The sequence below is a fragment of the Mus pahari genome, chromosome 14, assembly GCF_900095145.1.
Source record: "Mus pahari chromosome 14, PAHARI_EIJ_v1.1, whole genome shotgun sequence".
NCBI classification, from domain to species: domain Eukaryota; kingdom Metazoa; phylum Chordata; class Mammalia; order Rodentia; family Muridae; genus Mus; species Mus pahari.
The window spans coordinates 33,987,715-34,008,429 of NC_034603.1; the positions used below are offsets into that span (position 1 = coordinate 33,987,715).

At 43.8% G+C, this 20,715-nt stretch overlaps 1 protein-coding gene across 1 annotated transcript in view; it reads right to left on the reverse strand.

Annotated features, from left to right (window-relative positions):
• The window catches only part of Dnah9 (dynein axonemal heavy chain 9), a 322,533-nt gene that overhangs the window by 219,909 nt on the left and 81,909 nt on the right, over positions 1 to 20,715 (reverse strand). Inside the window, exons 20-26 of the mRNA XM_021213724.1 lie at positions 15,870 to 16,740; positions 12,444 to 12,574; positions 11,682 to 11,808; positions 9,604 to 9,756; positions 8,313 to 8,438; positions 5,921 to 6,160; positions 5,137 to 5,297 (exon numbers count right to left, since the gene is read on the reverse strand). Coding sequence (XP_021069383.1) covers positions 5,137 to 5,297; positions 5,921 to 6,160; positions 8,313 to 8,438; positions 9,604 to 9,756; positions 11,682 to 11,808; positions 12,444 to 12,574; positions 15,870 to 16,740 — 1,809 coding nt within the window. The remainder of the gene's footprint in view (positions 1 to 5,136; positions 5,298 to 5,920; positions 6,161 to 8,312; positions 8,439 to 9,603; positions 9,757 to 11,681; positions 11,809 to 12,443; positions 12,575 to 15,869; positions 16,741 to 20,715) is intronic.

A 20,715-nucleotide genomic window follows, 5' to 3' on the forward strand; every position in this document is an offset into this window, starting at 1 on the left:
GTCTACTTAGAGAGTGGGTGAAGCGTTACTTACAGGAGTGAAGCAGCTGAGCCAGAGAGTCTCACCTCAGCATGAATAACAACTCCCAGGAGCTGCAGAGATGGAATCTCTCCCCTGGAGTTAAACTTTCACAATCTATAGACTTCATCACCTTAGCATGTGCAGTTGGGGCAGAACTACAGATATCTGGATCAGAGGTGGATCAAGGAGGCAATGCCAGCAGACCAGAGCTTGAGGGTGCCTTGCAAGTGGTTAAGCTGCTCTGTAGATGATGGTAACGGCTGCCATATTCAAAGAAGAGATTTTTACAACACGGTGTTAAGAAAAATGAGAAATCCCCCACGTCTCATAACAGCTCACAATATGATCTCAGTCTCTGTCTTCAGAACCCACACTCAGAAGGAAGTTTGCCAACAGTGATGGGTCACCTCTGGGTGATTTGGCTTCCCTTCTTTAACTACTAGTGTTTCTCTAACAGACACACTGAAGAAAAAGTTCCAGGTACTCGCTGGCTCTGTCTTTGTCCAGCAAATCACCTTCAAAGACTCTTGCATCAATTATATCTCACCTATGTGCAGTTTTTCCAGGGAAATTAAGAGGTGCTCAAAATTGATAAGCAGTTGATTAAAACTACTTAATATAGTACAGGGCAGAAAGGAGCATTTGTGTGAAGGGGAGGGAAGAAAATGGGAGGGGAACGGAAGGAGCTCACCCAAGGCTAAGGGACAACCCAGAAGAATTGCTTTTGTTCAGCCTGAGAAAACATTTCCATTTGGTTCCTCAATTTAGTGCTGCACCTAAGTCCTGTGACAGCGACTGAGCCTACTTACATATTCAAGTCCCATCCAGACAGTAGGAAATTCCAAAGACAGGGGCAGAACCAGTCGGATGTACTGTACACGGGTGTGCTTTTAATGAATGTGCAAAGGTTGTATGGATCAATTGTTCATTTGATTAATTCTTCTGGCAGGAGTGAATTAAACGTCCTGATGCTACACACAAGTAAGGGCTGAATGCTTTCTAAAATGTGACTTCCTATGTGGAGACCAATTTTATTTCTCCTCCTCCTCCACCTCCTCCTTTACCACTTCTTCCTCCTCCACCTCCCCCTCCTCCTCCTTCTCCTCCTCCTCTGTCTCTTCCTTTTTTACTGGGTAAAATATTTCTTGAGATAATAATGGAAGGTAATGAGAAAGGGGAGCTCATGTAAATATTCAACCACATAGACTGTCAGAAAGTCATCTAATGTGCAAAACGAGGTCAAAGTTTATATCACATTCACCAATATTTTCAGCAAATCCTCCTTTCAAGTTGTTACTTGCAATATTCCAGAGGAGAGGGGATAAATGGATAAACCCATGTTTTAGAAACAATTCATTACCAAATTACTCTCCCCACCCTCCCAAAGACATTTGGCACAAGGGTGCCAGGGTCATCTCAACCCAGAGTAGCAATTCTCTTCTTCAGCTTTCAGGCAAGCGCCAAGAGCCAGGGATATGGGAGTCTCATACTTCCCATGACTCAAAATGATGTGTCTGATGGGTCAGCAGAAGGGAAGGAAAGTATAGCTCCGAATGCTATATGAAAGCAGCATCCATGCCCCAGATCTCAGAACCTATTTCCCTGCATGGGCTCAGGGAGTCCTTCCTGAGTGCCTGTTATGGCTAAGCATAGTGTTAAGTTCTGAGAGCAGAGCAGGGCAAACCAAAGTCAAGGCTATCACAGGACATGCCATCTAGAGTAGGAGACAGACATTAATCAAACTGCTCAAACATGTAATGGCTTCATTATACTGTTTCAAGTGGTATAATTTCCCTAACTATTAGCTCATATTCCATGGCAAGCCAGAAAACTCACAGTAAAAAGAAATGTGCTGCCAGATTTCTTTCTAATGATGGATGTCTTACTGAGAGTCACAATTGTAAAAGAGGTTTGGGAGAATTCAGCCTTAATGTACCTTGAATCTCGAAAACTTCCTTCATCTCACAGTGGAGGAGCCCCAGAGGTAACCCAGTCCAAGTAAAACCCCAGGTCAACTTCTCCTTGATGCTGCCTGTTCTTATGATTGCCAACTTCCACTTTTAGCCATCATTCATTCATTCATTCATTCATTCATTCATTTATTAATTCAGTAAATGATGCTAGGTGCTGGTGATTTTACACCCAAGGTAGATGCAAGTCCTTGATCTCAGAGAGAAAGCAAGCAGACAAATGGATCACTTCAGAAGGCAGGGGAAGTTAGGAGAAAGACTCCAAGAGGTTTGATTAGGACTGCCTGGTATATGTGCACATCAGACGGAAGAGGCTGCTTCTTAGAAATGGTGGCCAGGGAAGGATTAGGGGCCATGGTGGGACAGACAGACTGGAGGAAGAAACTCCAGGCATGAAATTCCAAGTTGGACTGAACCTCTGGTGATGAGTAGAAAGGAGGTTTTGAAGACAGTAAATGGATAGAGGAGTAGGGGAATTGGCAGGGATTATCATGTCCTGCAAAAACTTTAGGCTTTAGTTGAAGTGCAGCGGGGAGCTACGGAGATCAGGGATGCAGCCTGGTGATGATCACACAGAAATGGAGTCAGGGGAATGAAAAGGGAATGACCTGAGTGGGAGTCTGGGTGTAAGAGACTTTTCAAACTGGGCTTGAAAATGAATGAAGAATGTGGAAAACCTGGAGGCAAACAAGGCAAGAGGGTTTCATTCACAGAGGATGCTAGGTATCTATACTTTCCCAGTTCTATAAATAGTGGTTAGCTTAGGTCACTTGAAAATGTTCATCCGATATCTGGAAACGTAAGGATTTGACTATAAGACAGACGATACCACTTAAAATGGTAGCTAGGGAGCTGGTGGGATGGCTCAGTTGGTAAAACACTGTGATGGTTTGAATATCCTTGGTCCAATGGGAAGTGGCACTATTAAGAGATGTGGCCTTATTAGAGGAGGTGTGGCCTTGTTAGAGGAAGCATGTTACTGCAGAAGTAGGGCTTTGAGGTGATACATAGACTCAAGCTTGCTCAGTGTAAAACACAATAGTCTTCTCCTGGCTGCATTTGGAGTAAGATGTAAAACTCTCGGCTCATCCAGCACCATGCATGCCTACAGGCTGCCATGCTTCCTAGCATGAAGATAATGGACTGACTTCTAAAACTGTGAGCCAGCTCCAATGAAATGTTTTCCTTTATAAGAGTTGCCTTAGTCATGGTGTCTCTTCACAACAATAAAACCCTAAGACAAGATCTTGCATGCATGAGGACTTGAGTTCAATCCTCAGAATACACATGAAAAAAAACCCAAGTATAGTAGTATGCACTTGTAACTCTAGCTTTGGGGAGGGAGCAGAAGGTGGATTTCTGGAGCTGCTCAGACAGATTAGCATACTGGCAAGTTCCCAGGTCAGTGAGAGACCCTGTTCAAAACCAAACCAAACCTAACTAAACCAAGCCAAACCAAACCAAACCAACCCAACCCAACCCCAAAATCCTCAAATCCAAGACAACAGAAAAAGGTAGAAAATGGCAGAATAATAATATTTAAAGATGTCTTTTATGTGAGCCTACACACACACACACACACACACACACACACACACACACGAAGAAGAGAAAATTAAGGAAAATAAAACCATGGTACAGAGTTCATTTAGCTCCCAGTCTGTGACAATCTCTTGTTACCTTTGTTACTCCGGTGAGCTACTCTTTCCAGAGAAAATCTCATTACATTGCCCCATGCCCTCTTCTCTTCATCCCCACTTCACTGCTGGATAAAATTTTGCCAGGTATAATGTTCATCATCACGTATTGGATAAAGAACACATCTTTTACATTCCTAGTCCAACTGTGGTGACTGGTGGCCTTTCCCAAACTCAGGAGTCTGCATTTTCCCGAAGGTCTCTCATTTCCATGACCTTGCTTTGTAACATTCCAGTAATCATTACATATAGTTCTTTCACTTGGTGTGTGTGTGGGGGGGGGAAGAGGTCTATTTGACAACCTACAAATGTGCTGTGTGTGGTGGTGCAGGCCTGAGGAAGGATTGTCACACATTCACAGCCAACCAGAACGATATAGTACATTCCAGAGAGACAATGTCTTTAAAACTCCAGACAAACGAAACAGATGCTAGAGTCCCTTTTACCAGCAAGAGACAGACACAGATTTTGCATGATGGCCACCCTGACAGTCTCCCTTGGGTCCAGCATGCCCTGAAGGTCCAGACCAGGCACTTGGTTTTTATTGTTGCTCAACCCCTTCTAGGCATTGCTTTCTTCCTGCTTTGATGGGGCTCCTCTGTGCTCAGAGGGTATATTCTGTGTCCCAACCCTGGAAATTCACAGCCAATGGCTTTGAGTCTTAGTTGAGTCTGAGGTCTAGTACTTTTTCCCTCCTTGTGCTATTTAAATTTTTATCTGCATGTGTTTAATTTCTCCCACTAGGATTGGTATTTAAAGATAGGGAATATTTTAGTCATCTGGAAATATCAGTGGCCAGCTCAGTGTGTGGCTTGAATTCATTCATGGATGGAACAGGGTAAAGGGTAGAGAATATGTTCTCTTGAAACACTGAAAACATTTTAATGGCTGCACATATGTTCCTTATAGTATTTTATTCTGAGAGTGAGGTGATGAATAATGTGCCAGTGGAGAATGCATATGTATGTATTTTCAAACATGAGAGCTGGGGACTGACTCAGGGTCTCATGTTTGCACGGTGAGCACTTTACCACCTCAGATACTTCTCAGCCCCTTCTCATTGGAATTACTGTCTTATCCTCAGGAGTTGGGTGACTCATGTGAGGTATGCTTGACAGTTGGGAAGACCAAATGTGAGGTCACTTTTGGCATGGGTAAGCAGCTGAAATGTATTGGATCAGGTGTTTCGATGTGCCTCACAGCCTCAGTAATTCTTCAAGAAACTCATGGCTCAGAGATCGGCTTTGAAGCTTGTTCTAAGAAGACTACTTAGCATTCTTTTTAGTTGTGTTTTACTACTGCTATGTGGAGGCAAGATTCCCCTACCCCCCCCAACCCCGAAGCTATGTGAAACAGACAGAAAATTATGGTGACCTTGATTCTGGATGACTGCTGGTTAGCCTGACCAGAAATAGAGAGACCAATGAGTAGCTGGCACCGGCACAAACCTATCAGTCAACGGCGTGATCACTAGGCGAGGTGTATTTCCCAGATACTCATAGGAATATAGAAACTGGGCATCACAGATGTTAGCAAAGCAGTGCTTGGCCTCATCATCCCAACGATGTCGGAGCTGTGACAGCCAGAGGAAAGCCTGGGCATTGTCAACCTAAAGGAGGAATGACAGATCGGGTGGGTGAGTTATAGTGCTTTACAGATAGGTAGCCCTGTGTTCACAGGAATGGAGGCCTCTGGGCCGCTTGGATGTTATCTGATACTAGAGAGTGCAGGATGCTCTGACCCTTAGCATAGAAAAGCATAGGCCGTTCTGATTACTGATGCTTCTTTGCTTACATGGGGGTCACATCCTGATAATAAACTCACGACAGATTGAAACGTTTTAAGTGGAAAATGAATTTGATCTACTTAGCCTATTAAACAACATAGCTCCCTTCCACAGTGAAAGTATTTTCATTACTCTATAGTCTGATCAAACCACTTTACATAATGTCCATTACATGATTGTTTTGAATAGCTCATGTTATTCATTATACCCTGTAATAAAAGCATAGTTTCTAATAAGTGCATATAGCTTTTCTACCTCCAAAAAGTCAAAACACCACAAGCTGAGCCACCATAAATCAAGGACTACCCCTATACTGATGTGCTGGAAGGTTTGAAAGGTAGCAGGAACTACCATGCTCCTCAGCCAGCTGATGTGCAGACCCAGGGCTTAGATATACTGGAGCTGTCCAGATGGAGTTTCTACTTACCTTGTGATACAATGCCTACCTTTTGAGCAATCATCTTGGCTACCACATCCCGGGCATGCACATCGATGGTGCATATGGTCATGATCTTCTGCCTGTCCCCCTTGGAGAGTGGCCCAATGAGCATGGTGATAAGGGTCTTGAGTTGGGCCACTTGCTTCTTATAATAGTCCTTCATGGCACTCTCATAGCCTTCCTCCAGCCTGGCAAACGCAATGCCCACCTCTGTCGTCCACCAGATCTGAGTGCAGGTCAGAGCCACCTGTGGTACCGAGAGCCACTTAGTAAAGCCATTACCAGGGGCTGTTTCCAAGCAACCCGCTCACAACGCAGCAAGAGTTCAGGATGTGACTGTGTGGGTGACAGGCCCCTTCCCTCCCTCTTTCCTGATCATTGACTAAGGCAACCATATGCTCCAAGTCCTCAGAGATGTGAACTAATTACAACACAAATGAGAAGGGCACAGCCTGCTCTTGAAAGCTGGATCACAGTTGAGAACAGCCAAAGGCTTGCTCGGGCTGATGGCTCGGTTTCTAGGAATAGCTACAGGCATAACCTCTCATTTCCCAAAGACAGTACCTCTGCCACACGTGTGAGTACAGCCAACTGACTGAGCGTCTCAGAGACACTCAGCCTTTGATCTTTTCGTGACCCAAGTACTCTAACTCACCGGTATATATTTGCTGGTTCTTAATATTTTCACCACATCTTTAATCTCTCAAAATATACAACCTGAAAATGAGCACTTTTGAAGGACAGGTGAGTACAAGATACAATATGGTCACTGTGCGTGTATTTGCCAGAGATTAAAAGTAAACATGGAAAGTGGGCTTTGAATCAACATGTCTTCTGTTGACTGCAAACTTGTACATGGGAAAAATGCATCCTTTTGATTATTTATAGTGGAGGATTTAGATGCATTGCTCATCAGTAGTTCCACTGGACTTTGGAGACATTGTTCTAGATAATCTACATTTATTAGCAGGAGGCATGATTTTTTTTTTTTAGCTCAAAATCCTAATACAGGACTTCTGCTATTAGGAAGCCTCATGGGAGTTATTCTCTTCATGAAACAGGAATAGTTGTTGTAAGCTGTCCCATCCATTAGGTAACTTGTGGTTTCTTATGAGATCGCATCATCTCCAATGGTGCTTTATCAGAAGGCCCGATGGAACACATTTCTCCGTACAGCCCCATTTCTCCATGCTCTTTGTACACACCCCATCCTTTCTGTTTTCTTCAGACCCTTCTACTCACTTCCGTGTGACCTGATCCATTGTTCTCTGCTGAAATGGCCTCATTAAGTCATCCAGGGATAGATAAACGTCATCCTTGCTTCGTCTGATCTTTTAGAAGTAACTGGCAATTTCTTCTTCTGCTACCAAGGTCTCATTTGTAATTTCATGATGACTGTGGCCTGGACTTGCCTTTTAAAAAGATTCTTTGCTCCTTTTCTTTATTGTCCCCTCCTAGTTTCTCAGGCACTTGGTGATGTTCAGAGATTGGTGCTCATACCCTCTCCTCATTCCACCAAATACCCACCACCACTCTCATCTAATTCCATGGTTTCAATTACTTCTACTAGTCCCTAACACCCAGCTAGATCAATACCAGTAGTACCCTATTACTATGATGCAAGAAGAGCTGCTTACTGAAGTCAGAGTCATTTAAAAATTTCATTTTTTTATTTTATTTTTTTAATTGAGACCTTCTTGAGAAACATGGGCAGAATTCAGCTAAAAATTGGGATCAAGACGGTCTCCATAATGTGGTTCGTAAGATAATGTGGTTCGTAAGATAATGTGGTTCGTAAGAACTGGCTTCCAGTTTCCCAGATGGACTCCATCAGCTGCTTCCTGCTCTCTCCCCTCCAACTTCAGTCATACCCAGCTCTTCTCTATTCCTCTCTGCTCTTCTGCTTGTCTTAAATATATCCTCAGGAAGATAGTCTCGGACCTCACTAGCCAGTTGTAGATGCTCAGAGAGTCCTGAGCCTACCCTGTGATCCCACTAGCCATATTTACAAGTGCCTAGGATCTGCAGAAGCTTATGAACACCAGCAGGGCAAGTTGACTCATCTTGTCTCCTGTTGGGCCTCCCCTCATAGTCAGCAAAATCTGGCATATTCAGTGTAAGAGTATTCAGACTTTAATTGCTCATACTTTCTTCTTATAAGAATGTATACAGATATTTAATCCAAATTTTCCAAAGCAATGATTGAAATCAATCATGGCTGTCAATGTCTCTGCTCTTTGTCTTCTGGTCCTCACACTAGTCTAGGACTCAAGCCTTTCCTATTGTGAGGCACAGAGTGGATAGTTTGAGGTCCTTCACCCTCAGAAGGCTCTCAGAGGTTGTTGGAAGAGAAAGACAGATGAGTACAGAAGCCCAGGAAGGTCCACTTGGGAAAATACCTGAGCCGGGTAATCGAACAGCCACTGATCCCTGGGCTTTTCCTCATAGGCAGTGACCCCCTCTGTCATCTCATGCCTCACGGTGGCTTTCATGTGACGAAGCACACGGTTCAGCCATATTTCAACCTGGAAGAAGAGCTCTGGGTTAGACTTCACAAGCCTGAGGAGGGTTGCTTGACACTGTTTTCTTGCAGCCAGCCTGAAGGAGTGGAAACAATGGAGCTCCAGCACTGTATACAAGTCAGATCCAGAAGGCAAAGGCAGACGTTTTTGCGATTATAATCTTGAATGTCATGAGTGGGAGCTAGGCTAATGTGCTAATGTGAAACACAGAAGAAAATGGCAACAGGTGAAGGGGTGGTGGAATGCTAATTAGAGCTATATAAAGAACCCCAAGTCAGGATTGAAGCAGATTTAGTTGATTCTCACGGACTGGTCTATATAGCATAAAGGAGTTAGCTGGGTTTGCATTTCTCAGTTGAATGCTTTCTGGTCTTAGTCTATCACAAAAGTGCCTATTCTGAATTAGAACTCAAGGTAGCCAGCCACTTCTATCTAGCTGAGAACTTTGGATTATTTTCTGATGGGAGAATTTCTCTCTGTAGAAACTTTGGAAAGATCTTCTTGTTTAGGCCTTACTCTTCATGGGAAGTGAGCACCATTCCCTCAGGGACAATGCTTGGTGATATCATTATAAATAATGAGCAGAGTAAGACTTTACTTTTTGTCATTTGCTGCTGAAGGACAGGGTGGGGTGTAAGGAAGGAATTGTCCTATGATTCATGTGCCTGCCATTAGATGTGAGAGGCCTGGAGGTGAAGTGGGACTTTCTTAGAGAAAGAGTGTATAGTGGACTCTCCGAGGAAAAGAACTATGGGAGGAAATAATTCTGGGTTCTATTTGCAGAGAAGACACATCTCAGAGAAGGGCATTTCTTCTGGAAGAAGGCCTCTGAGTTCCAGATTCCCCCGTGGAGTACTTCAGGGTTGGCATCTTACCATGTTCTGTACTGTCAATAGTCTGAAAATTCCCTCATAGCTGACTGCAGTGACTGTATGCATTTCATTTCACTGAGCGTTGGTTTCTCCTGAGTGAAGTAACAGAAATGGTGACATAGGTTTTTCTCAGAGAGAGTCAGGCATCAGAGGTAGCTCCAGTGTGAACCCCAGTCAAGGAAAGCTGCTCTTCCAGATCACAAGCTCTGGCTTGAGGGAAACTGATGTTCACTGAATTTGGTTTGAATGGGAAGGGGTGGGGTGAGGTATGAGGAGGGGAAAGGGCTGTCACTCACCTGCCCACTGCAGTCACAGGGCTCACTGAAGGCCACATATTCCTCCTCTTTGCTGTACATGCCAAGGCTTATCTTGGTTGGGTTCTGACTGGCATCTAACTGGAACTGCATCTTAGCCATGTTGTCAAAGAGCTTGGAAAGGTGCCGTTGAACCTGAGAAAGGAAGGCATGGCAAAGGGTTTAAGGATGTACAGGAAGCTGATTGTGGTTGTCTGGGTCCTGGCAGGGGACAGCTCTAGCATGGACATAGAAGGGTGAATGGCAAGAGTGTGGAAGGAAGGTTACACCAATTATGCAGGTGTGAAGATAGGGGCCATGTGAGCTGGACAGATGTGACCAAAGGAATATAAAGCTGGTGGGAACATTGCTACCACTGTGACCTCATTATGGGAGCCAGTGCCCTCTCCTGAGACCAGAGAAGAGCAAACAGGAGTGAAAGTGAGTGAAAACACAGACGTGCTTTAGGGTTTTGTTTTTTTTTTTTTTAAGATTTATTTATTTATTATATGTGAGTACACTGTAGCTATCTTCAGACACTCCAGAAGAGGGTGTCAGATCTTGTTATGGATGGTTATGAGCCACCATGTGGTTGCTGGGATTTGAACTCGGGATCTTTGGAAGAGCAGTCGGGTGCTCTTACCCGCTGAGCCATCTCACCAGCCCCATGCTTTAGGTTTTTAACCTAAAGGGAAATAATGATTAGGAAAGCAGGCACCGTAAAGCACAAGATAAAAGATGGGCTGGTAAGAAACAAAGGGAACCGGCTCAAAATCAGTTCACAGCAGTATTAACAGCACTCAAGGTTCAACGGACATGCAAACTAAATAAAGAAGTTCTGAAGAATGCCAAGGAAGTGGACCAAGAGCTAAGTCTACACTCAAAGAGAAGAGGGTTTCTGTAGCCAAAGGCAGCAGACCTCAGTTTACAGATGTATGGCGAGCCCAAAGGGACAGGAGTGGATCAGTGTAATAGAAATGCTTTAAAATTTAGTGGAAGAAAACTGCCAAGACAACGGAAGCCATGGTTTCCAGGCAGGGTTAAGTCCCATCAAGCGTCGCAGTAAAATAACAAAATAAAGCCAACACATAAACAAAAATATAGTTTACATATTAATATAAATTTTGATTTCTATAGACATCTAGATAAAAAAGAAATGAGTGTCATTATGACTTCTAAGTCAATTCATTAAGCTGCTTACCCAGAAGAGGGGTCAGGAAATATCTTTATTGTGCTTCTTTTACTAGGGTATGGGAAGAGTGGAAACTATAGGTATCATTTTTCTTATTTGCAATTGATACATATGCATATAATAATTGTACAGATTTATGGGTCTGGTGTGACCCTTCACCACATCTACATAACAAATATGATCAGGTCGGGGTGGTTGGTATGACTGTTAGATCAAACACTGCTTTGTTCTTATATTGGAAATATGAAATATGTAAACTGTTATATACTATAGGTATCTTGCTGTGCTATAAAATTTTAGAAGTTATTCAGTCACCAGTCACAACACACCCAGTGCCTATCACTTACTAGTCATCCCTCCATCCCTCTGGTGACCACTGCCATTGTCTCTGCTTCGGTGAAATCAACTTCAACCTCCATCTGTGACATTTGTCTTCCTGTGACTGACTTATCTCATTTCTCATCACCTCCTCCAGCTCCATGCATGCCATCCTGCCTGTGACAGAAGATCATTCTTCTTTATATAGCTGTCACTATTGACCACAATTGACTAGATGTCTTTTCAGAGCTAGATCAAAGGCACAAAGGCATTCCTGATGGAGGCTTAAGTTCATGCTCCTTTGCAACTCAACTTCTGCTTCAGCTGATGGGGAAAGGTCTGGACTGTGCTCTCTCTCTCTCTCTCTCTCTCTCTCTCTCTCTCTCTCTCTCTCTCTCNTCTCTCTCTCTCTCTCTCTCTCTCTCTCTCTCTCTTTGTGTGTGTGTGTGTGTGTGTGTGTGTTTATAGAAAGCTGAAGGGAGCAGAGATATCCAAGGTAACATGGAAGAGGACACTCCTGCTGGGAGTGTCCCAGCCATCTGGATGAACTTGAAGCTGCTATCCAGCTTACCTGTTGTGGGGCTGTGCCATTGGAAAGGATGTCCAGCAGGTCAGAGGAAGACAGGAAGTAAAAGCGAGGGAAGGTGAGCCTCTTGGTGTCTAGATACTCTGCTAGGGCTTTCTCACACAGGCATAACCTGAGGGCTCAGAAGACAGGTTCTCACAGTTTAATATGCACGTCCCCAGGCTGCACACACATTACCTAAATGTAAATAAAGTCAGCCCCCAGTGTCTGGGAGTCCTCATCCGAGGGTCCAAATACCTACAGGCTGAAAATACTTGGGAAATCTTCTCACATTGTTTTGAACACATTCAAACAGTTTTGCTCATTAATGCCTAAACAATACAATATAACCACTACAAAGCATTTATATTGAGTTAGGTATTGTAAATAAGCCAGAGGGAGGTACAACCCATGGGAGGCTTACACAGGTTATATACAATTATATTTTGCATAGGGAACTTGACCAGACTTTGAAATATCTTCAGGCTGTCTTGGGAGCAGTTCTGAGTGGAAACTGAAGGACAACTATATTTGTAATATGTAAGATATATGCAAACATAAGAACTAAAAATTCCTAGGGATATTTGCGAATGGACACATCTGTTAACACATATATCAACCCCCCTAGTGATACCATACCCTATATTACCCAACTCTGTAGGCAAAGTAAGGGCTAAGCATGCTCTAGTTGGCAGGCAGTTAATAAAGGTCAGAGACTGAGAAGAAAGTTTGCTTCCTCCCCGCAGCAGGGGCTGTGAGTGAACCCACCTGCTCTGAATATCCTCCAGCTTTTCATAGAGACCTGACTTATTTGTGGCTTCCACCACATTTGGGGTTTTCTGAGCATCGTACGCCAGCTCTCTGAAGTCAGAGTCAATGCCTTCAAATCTCTTAGAGTCCTAAAAATGAAATATACAGAAAATATGTCTCAGTTTGGCCCTTGCAGTCATCTGGAGGCCGAAATCAGTCCAGTCCCACGAAAAGACTCTGGTGAGGAAGAACGGCATTTGGACATGTTCATCTTGGAACTCTTTCTTTCCTTTATCCAGGTGACCTGGCAACCTGTACTAGAAGCTGAAGTATTTTTATGGAAAGTTTTAAATTATTTAATTCATTTCAACAGTACAGGTGATGTTAGGAAGGAGAAAGAAAGGGATACACAAATGGAACAATACAAAATACCAATATTTAAGGGTGTCTTAGAGAGTCATAGGAATCATATTTTAACTATCTACTCCTAAATACCTATAATACATATAAGTTTGTATATAATATACATATAGAGTTTAAATGAAATTTCCCCATATGGGCTGACAATGCCCTGTGCAGGAGTTATAGACTATCTGACAAGTTCTCAATACCAGGCATGAGAAGCCCTCTTTTGCAGTGGTCAGGATTGTTCAAGAGACTCCCCAAATATTACAGCCATTGCTGATGCCCCAGATTTTCCCCTTCCCCTTGTCAGAGGTAGAAGGTAAGTCCCTATTGCTAAAGACACCATGGCACAGAGCACTTACATAACCTGGAAGCCTCCTTCCTGAGGACTAGCCTTCATGACCCCAGAATGTGCCACCCAAGAAGAAACCAACAGTCCTATCAAGCTATTCCACCCATGAGCTACAACAGCAACCAGCAAGGCACCACAATCCTAAGGGTACAGAAGTGGTGCTTATACCTTGGCAGTAACCAACAGCTCCCTAATTGGACTTAAGACCCGCTCAACAAGAAGGAAGTCATGCTTGCTACTAGGAACCTAGTCAAACTACTCAGGGCTAGTACCGTCATGGATCACAGAGGAGAACCTACAGCCACCTTGCTACTAAAGCAATACAACCCATCACTAAACACTTATCCTTACACTGCTGATGCGTGTACTTCTCACCCTTAATCTAGGAAAATTTTCTTTGCAACAAATGCAGACCATTATTGAAAACCACAGCTGATCAAAGACAGAGGATGGAGCTCAGGCCCAGCAGATATGTCTTCATCACAATGCTGGTGTCTGAAGCTCTCAGATTATTGTGACAGAGGAGGGTGAAAAGAGCCAGAGAACAGGGAGTTTGCTCTAAGGTTTCAAAATTAAAATTAAAATGAAACAATAATAAATCTATCATGTTAGCCTAATACTATGTTTTAATATAAAATGTATATATATATATATATATATATATATATATATATATATATATATATATATATATATATATATATATATATAAACTACCCAAACTGCTACAGTGAAAACACAAACAGCATCCTTTTGCTTTCCTTTCAACCTCCAAATTGCTATGCTGCCTGACTTAACGCAACGTGTCAGTATTCCTACATGGGCTCCTGCCTCGGATTGACTTTGCTCTGACAGGCCATGGAACATCACAGGAGCTCATGTGTGTTCATGGAAGAACAGAGGTCAAAATGTCAAATAGCATGCAGGATCACTAAGGTAGTGTGGACCTTGTAGACTCCTAACAAAGTCTCAGGGACTCGCCACTCTTATTCTAACTGTCCAGTAAATTATTCCTAAGTCAGGTGGGCAGCAGATTAAATATGTATGTTTATATGCAATACATATGTATATAAAGCCATATGTGTGAGTGTGTGAATATATCATGTGTCATTTTGGCCTAAATGTGGCATCTGGTAAGAACATATGGCATTATTGCAAACAGCAATCATAATTGGATATGTCACGTGTATTGTTTTAATAGAATTTCTCAAAATAGGTACTAGTGCTTGTCCCAATTTACATATGAGAAATCAAGACATAAAGACATTCAGCAACTTGCACAATGTGGGAGAGTTAGGGCTGAAGCCTAGATCTACTGTCTTACCTGTAAGCCACAGCCATTGCCCAAGAAGATCAAAAGACAAGGGACATGGGTAAAGTACATTATATTCCCCTGCCAATTTTGCTTTGACTGAGAATGAAATGGTATCAAGGTGATAGACGTGTATGGAAAAATACCTGGCATAAATGTTCAAATGAAAAGAGCCAATCTGAACACTGTAATTACTCCTGAAGCAATTATGTAAAAACTGTGTGTATACATGCAGAAAAGTTGGGAAATAGACATAATGGATGAAAATAGTTACTAGTTAGGGTGTAATGCAACTGAATTCATTTCTGTTATGTTTTTAATAGGAGGGAAATGCAGGCATTTGCATGCTGTGTGCACAAACAGGTGGCACTATCCAGAGACCTAGTTCTTTAATGGTTTTCATAAGGGGGTTTCCAAAACCCTCTTAAACTATCTCACAAAGTCTGCGCCCATGTCCTTGCCCTTTCTAATTAGGCCTATTCTTCTTCAGTTGCTGGTGTTTAGGATAAATAAAGTCTGGGATTGGCTTCATTACAGGTACCCTACAGAACTGTTCCTTGTTAGTTTCCATTGTGAATGCCAACCTTTAAGCCACCTTATTGCACTAGCATGTGTCATTAGATGTGACGGAGAACTGCAGTGTTGGGTGGCATGTGCTTTAAGTTCTTAATAAGGCCTGGACAACTGGTGACATTTTAGAATCAAACTAATTTGTCAGCCAAGAACTGACTGTGCTGAATGGATACAGAAGTGTAGGGCCAAAAAGAAGGAATTCGAATCCTCTGAGATAGAGGTGGTTAATGACACATTCATTAGGGCTAATGAGAAGGGGCAGACACAGGGAAGGTAATGATGACCACACAAATTTTAGGAAAATCTGGTGTTAGTCTTTAGCAGAGAGCTGATATCTGGCACGGTAGTGCCAAGTAAAGGTTTGCAGCATGGTTCGTTGCCTGGGGAGGATTAGCTTGGCAACAAGACTCAGTTTCTTCGAGTATTTATCCTGTAAGACCTATGCATTGGCCCATAAAGAGCCATTCCCAAGCCACAGCAGCTGATATCTTCTATCTTTTTTCTCATGAGAATGAGAGAGAGAGAGCAAGAGCGAGAGAGCGAGAGAGCGAGAGAGCGAGAGAGAGAGCGAGAGAGCGAGAGAGCGAGAGAGAGAGAGAGAGAGAGAGAGAGACTAAATCATTCCTTTCTTCTTCTTGTGTAAAGGCAACTTGTTGCAAACATATTACCATTTTTTTGTTGGTGGGCCAGGAGTTACCATGAAAGGTACAGAGAAAGGAACCCCAACACTTATCTTGGAAAGTGATGGTCTTCCCTTGACCTGGACCAGAGGCTAGGTAGGATAGGATTCCCTGAGTATTACCTGGGGAAGCTGAGCCCGGATATCTTCTGAGCCAATGAATATGCTCTCTAGGTGAGACCAGGTACGCTGCACTTCAAACCAGATAGAGATGACCGAGTCAGCCGTGGACAGCCTCTTCTGCCAGCTTGACACTTCTTCCAGGAAGAAAGCAACATATTTGGACATCATCAGGTTCTGAAGTTGCACTTGATTGTCCTCCAGGACCTCAATGAGATCCTCATCTGACTGCAGCAAGGGCACGTGGGTTCTCACGTGGGGCTCGTACTGGAATTCCATGCTGGCCCAGGTAGTCTGCAATTCCTTTAAGGTCTTCTCCATACTCATCTCTTTGACAGCTCTGTCCACAATGCCCCGGACCTCGTCCTCAAAGTGGTGGAGCTGAAGCTGCAGGAGGTGAGCTAGGGTGGTATCCTGATCCATGGTGAAATTCACCCCGGTGGCCTGCATCAGCTGCCTCCAGTGCCGATCCCGGATGGCGGGATTCTGCAGCTCAGCCACAGCCCTCAGGGACGTCAGGGTGTTCAATACTGTGCTTTCTAGGCCTGTGAATGCATCCCAGGTTCTGAACTCCTTATCTAGGTGGCGGATGTGCCGGGCGAACTGCTTGCACTCTGAGTCCATGGCTTCCACACTGATATTCCTCCAGCTGGTGGCCTCCCAGGCATGGATACTGGAGGTCACCATTCCAATGGTGTCCCAGAGCTCCTTCAACTGGCAGGCCTCCTTCCTGCACTGCCTCAGCTGCTTGTAGTCAGGAACATTGACTTCAAACAAATCAGCCGACTTAGAGATGGTTGCCATGGTGGATTCCATGTGCTGGATCTCCACGTGCCAGGCATCCAGCATTTGATGTGGATTGATACTATCAAACCTAGAAAATACAATACATTCTCTTGGTAAGTACAGCACACAGGGCTCAACTTCTAGAATCACTAAGGTAGAGTCAGCTGAAATGTTTAGTATCCATGGCAGAGGAAAAGCTCCTAACGTGGATTCTCGTCCTGGGCTGAATGGGGTGGGGTGACCACTAGAAGAGCTATTCAAGAACATCAGAGAAGATGCAGGGAGGCGTGGCATATGTCTCTAATCCTTCCATTTCAAAGACTGAGGCAGGAGGATCTTGAACTTGGGGTTCGTGTGGACTTTACAGTGAAAACCCGTCTTAAAAGCCAAACACAACAATCATAAAAGAACAATGTCCTGCTTAGACCTTTTACCAAATCCAAGAAGATAAAAATAGACCTGTCATCGTGTACTTCTCAAACATAACCTCAGGGCCCTTATCCAGGCCCACATCAGACTGTTCTGCCTTTGTCTCCTACAGGGTCAGTGCTCTCAGCCTTGCCTGAGTGTTAGCACTTTCTGGAAGCTGCAAGCTTCCCCCACACAAACATCTCCCAGATCTCTTAAATCAGTGCCCTAGCTATGGTTACTATTGTTCTAATGAAACACCATTACCAAAAGCAAGTTGAGGAGGAATGAGTCTCTTTAGATTATACTTCCAGATCACAGTCCATCACTGAAGTAAGCCAGGACAGGAAATGAAGTAGGACAGGAACCTGGAGGCAGGAGCTGATGCACAGGCCATGGAAAGGTGCTGCTTATTGGCTTGCTCCTCCCGGTTTACTCAGCCTGCTTTCTTATAGAACCCAGGAGCAACAACCTAGGGGTAAAATCACTCACAATGGGCTGGTTCCTCCCCCATCTAATTAATTAAATTAATTAAATGCCCATCTTACAGGGATTTTTTTCTCTACTAAGATTCCCTCTTCTCTGATGATAATAACTTGTGTTAAATTGACATAAATCGCAGCACAACTGAACTGTTGTCAACTTGAAACACAAGCACATCACTGTTAAGCCACAACACTTCCTTTGCTGTTTATCCCCAAGATCACACAAAAAGACATCACAATTTTACAAAATTAAAAAGTCCCACATTGTTACAAATTCAAAATTTAAAAGTTACCTCTTAGAGATTCCCCACCCCGAAAGAGCTACAGATTTCCATTCATTCTCCTGGCCCTCTCAGCCTCTTTCCTCTCTCTCCACACCTGATCCTGACCCCCACCCATGCCTTCCCTTACCCTCCCTCTTCCAGTTCCCTCCATCCCTCTGCCTCTTATGACTATTTTGTTTCTTCTTCTAAGTCTGATTCAAGCATCCTCACTTGGGCCTTCCTTCTTGTTTAGCTTCTTTGGGTCTGTGGGGTTTATCATAGGTATTCTGTACTTGGTGGCTAATATTCACTTATCAGTGAGTACATACTATGCATGTCCTTTTGGGTCTGGGTTACCTCATTCAAGATGATATTTTTCAGTTTCATCCATTTGCCTGCAAATTTTTATGATGTTTTTGTTTTTAATAGCTGAATAGTATTCCACTGGACTTCTCAAGGAAGTCCAAGAAACCTGGGGTTGGGGAGGATACCAGAAGTTAATGCAGGTGACTTAAGTCAAGTTGCCAAACAGTGAGGACATGGACGCTGAATAGGCCATTTCTTGTAGCCAAGCAGGGCCTCCAGTGGAGGGATAAAAACACCACCTCACCCACAAAACCTTTCATCCCAAATTTGTCTTGTCTAAAAGAAATGCAGGGATGGGAGATGGAGCAGTGACTGAAGGAATGTCTAAACAATAACTGGTCCAACTTGCAACCTATCCCATGGGTAAGCCTTAATCCCTAACATTATTAACGATACAGACAGGAGCTGAGCATAATTTTCCTCTGTCCTCTGAGAGGCCTTACCCAGCAGTGGACTAAACAGATACAGATACCCACAGCCAAGTATTGGACGGAGGTTGGGAACTCATTTTTTTTTCTGAGACAGAGTTTCTCTGTATAGCCCTGGCTGTCCTGGAATGCACTCTGTAGACCAGGCTGGCCTTGAACTCAGAAATCCGCCTGTGTGCACCACCACTGCCTGGCAAGGTTGGGAGCTCTCAAGAAAGAGCTGGAAGAAGGACTGAAGGTCCTGAAGGGGATGAGAACCCCACAGGAAGAGCAACAGAGCCAACTAACCTAAACTCCTGGCTCTCAGAGGCTGTGAGCCACCAACCAAAGAGCATCCGTGGGCTGGACCAAGGCTGCTAGCACATACGTAGCAGATGTGCAGCTCTGTCTCCATGGCCGCCCTGTCTGGCCTCAGTGGGAGAGGATGAGCCTAATATGGCAGACTTGATGCTCTAGGGTGGGGGGATTGAGAATCCACCTTCTCATAGAAGAAGGAAAGGGAGAGCAGAGTCTAGGATGTAAATAAATAAGTAGTTGCCTCTTTACAAGTATCTCGTTTTCTTTAAAATACAAAGTCTCTAAAACTCCAAAACTATTTTTAAAGTTCAAGCTCTCTTAACTGTGGACTCCTGTAAAGCTGAAAATAAATTACTTTCTTACTTCAACAGGTAATAACCACAACAAACTCTCAATCTAACCTTCATGCCTTCACTGCCAGCACCATCTGGGTGAATTTTACATTACCGAGCTCAGCTGCCAACACGAGCTATAATAACCTTGGCTGCCTCTGGGACACAGCTTCTGTGTGCTGACATGGAGGAAACACTACCCAGAAGATTTCACCTCAGCGAGGACAGTCTCTTGTCAAATGGATCTGACTTTTTAGTCCCAGAGGACCAGCGTCCATTGTTCCAGCAAAATAAAAGTTTCACTTTAGTGGTTCTGGTCTCTGGTCAACCACAGCTGATTCCTCACTTCCAGCTGACCAGACACCACGGGTTCTTCTCACAAAAGGCCCAGGAGACTCTTCACTTCCTTCTGAAACGTCACAAGTCAGGCTTCCACTGACTCCACTGCTCTCAACATTCTTATTCTCAGCTCCTACAGAATAGCCGATCCTCAATGGTTTTTCTAGCCCAAAGTTCAAAAGTCCTTCCATAATCCCCTTAAAAATACCATGGTCAGGCCTGTCACAGCAATATTCTGCTATCCTGGTACTAATTTCTGTCCCAGTTAGGGTTACTATTGCTATGATGAAACACTATGACCAAAAATGAGCTGTAGAGGAAAGGGTTTATTTGACCCTTCCACATTATCATCCACCACTGAAGTAAGCCAGACAAAAATTCAAGCAAGGCTGGATTATCAAGAAGGTAGATATTTGGGGTCTATGACTTAATAGAGGATGAATACATTCTTCCACACTCTGGACAGGACCTCAGAGGCTCCTCAGGGGAACAACGAATGGATACAAGCAACTAGAGAACTGGCGATTTCCTTCTCTCTACTACACGAGTGTTTACTGACAGGATACGGAAGAGTGAAATAGGGACGAGGATGACATGGGGACTCGCTTTCATGAACTGTTCCTTCCTTCAGTTATCTCTAGAAATATCTGCCTTAACAATGGAAAGACATCCTAATTAAAGCCATTGACTTGAACTGCTTACTCTTTACTCCTCACTACTATGCAGCACAGTACACACACACACACACACACACACACACACACGTGCACACGTACACGCGCACATGCACACATACACACGCACACGCGCATACACGCACACATGCGCGCACACACACACACACACACACAATGCACACACACCATTACATTAGTGCCAGCTTAGCCTGATCACATGTTCTGCCTGCTGCCCACCTGCTCCTTCTGAGTCAGTTTGGGCTGTGGGCCGTAGTCACCAAGATGTGTGACTGAACGCCGTGTACAGGTCAGGGCTAGCCTTTAGCATAGAACTTCTGGGATGGTTTTCAGAGTGGAAACAGTACCCTGACGTCGCTACAGCAAGCAGTAGCTAAGGGACTCAATGGAAGGAATAGAATTGTCTTTTGTGACAAGTGTTTCCATAAGAATGATCCCCAAGGCACAAAG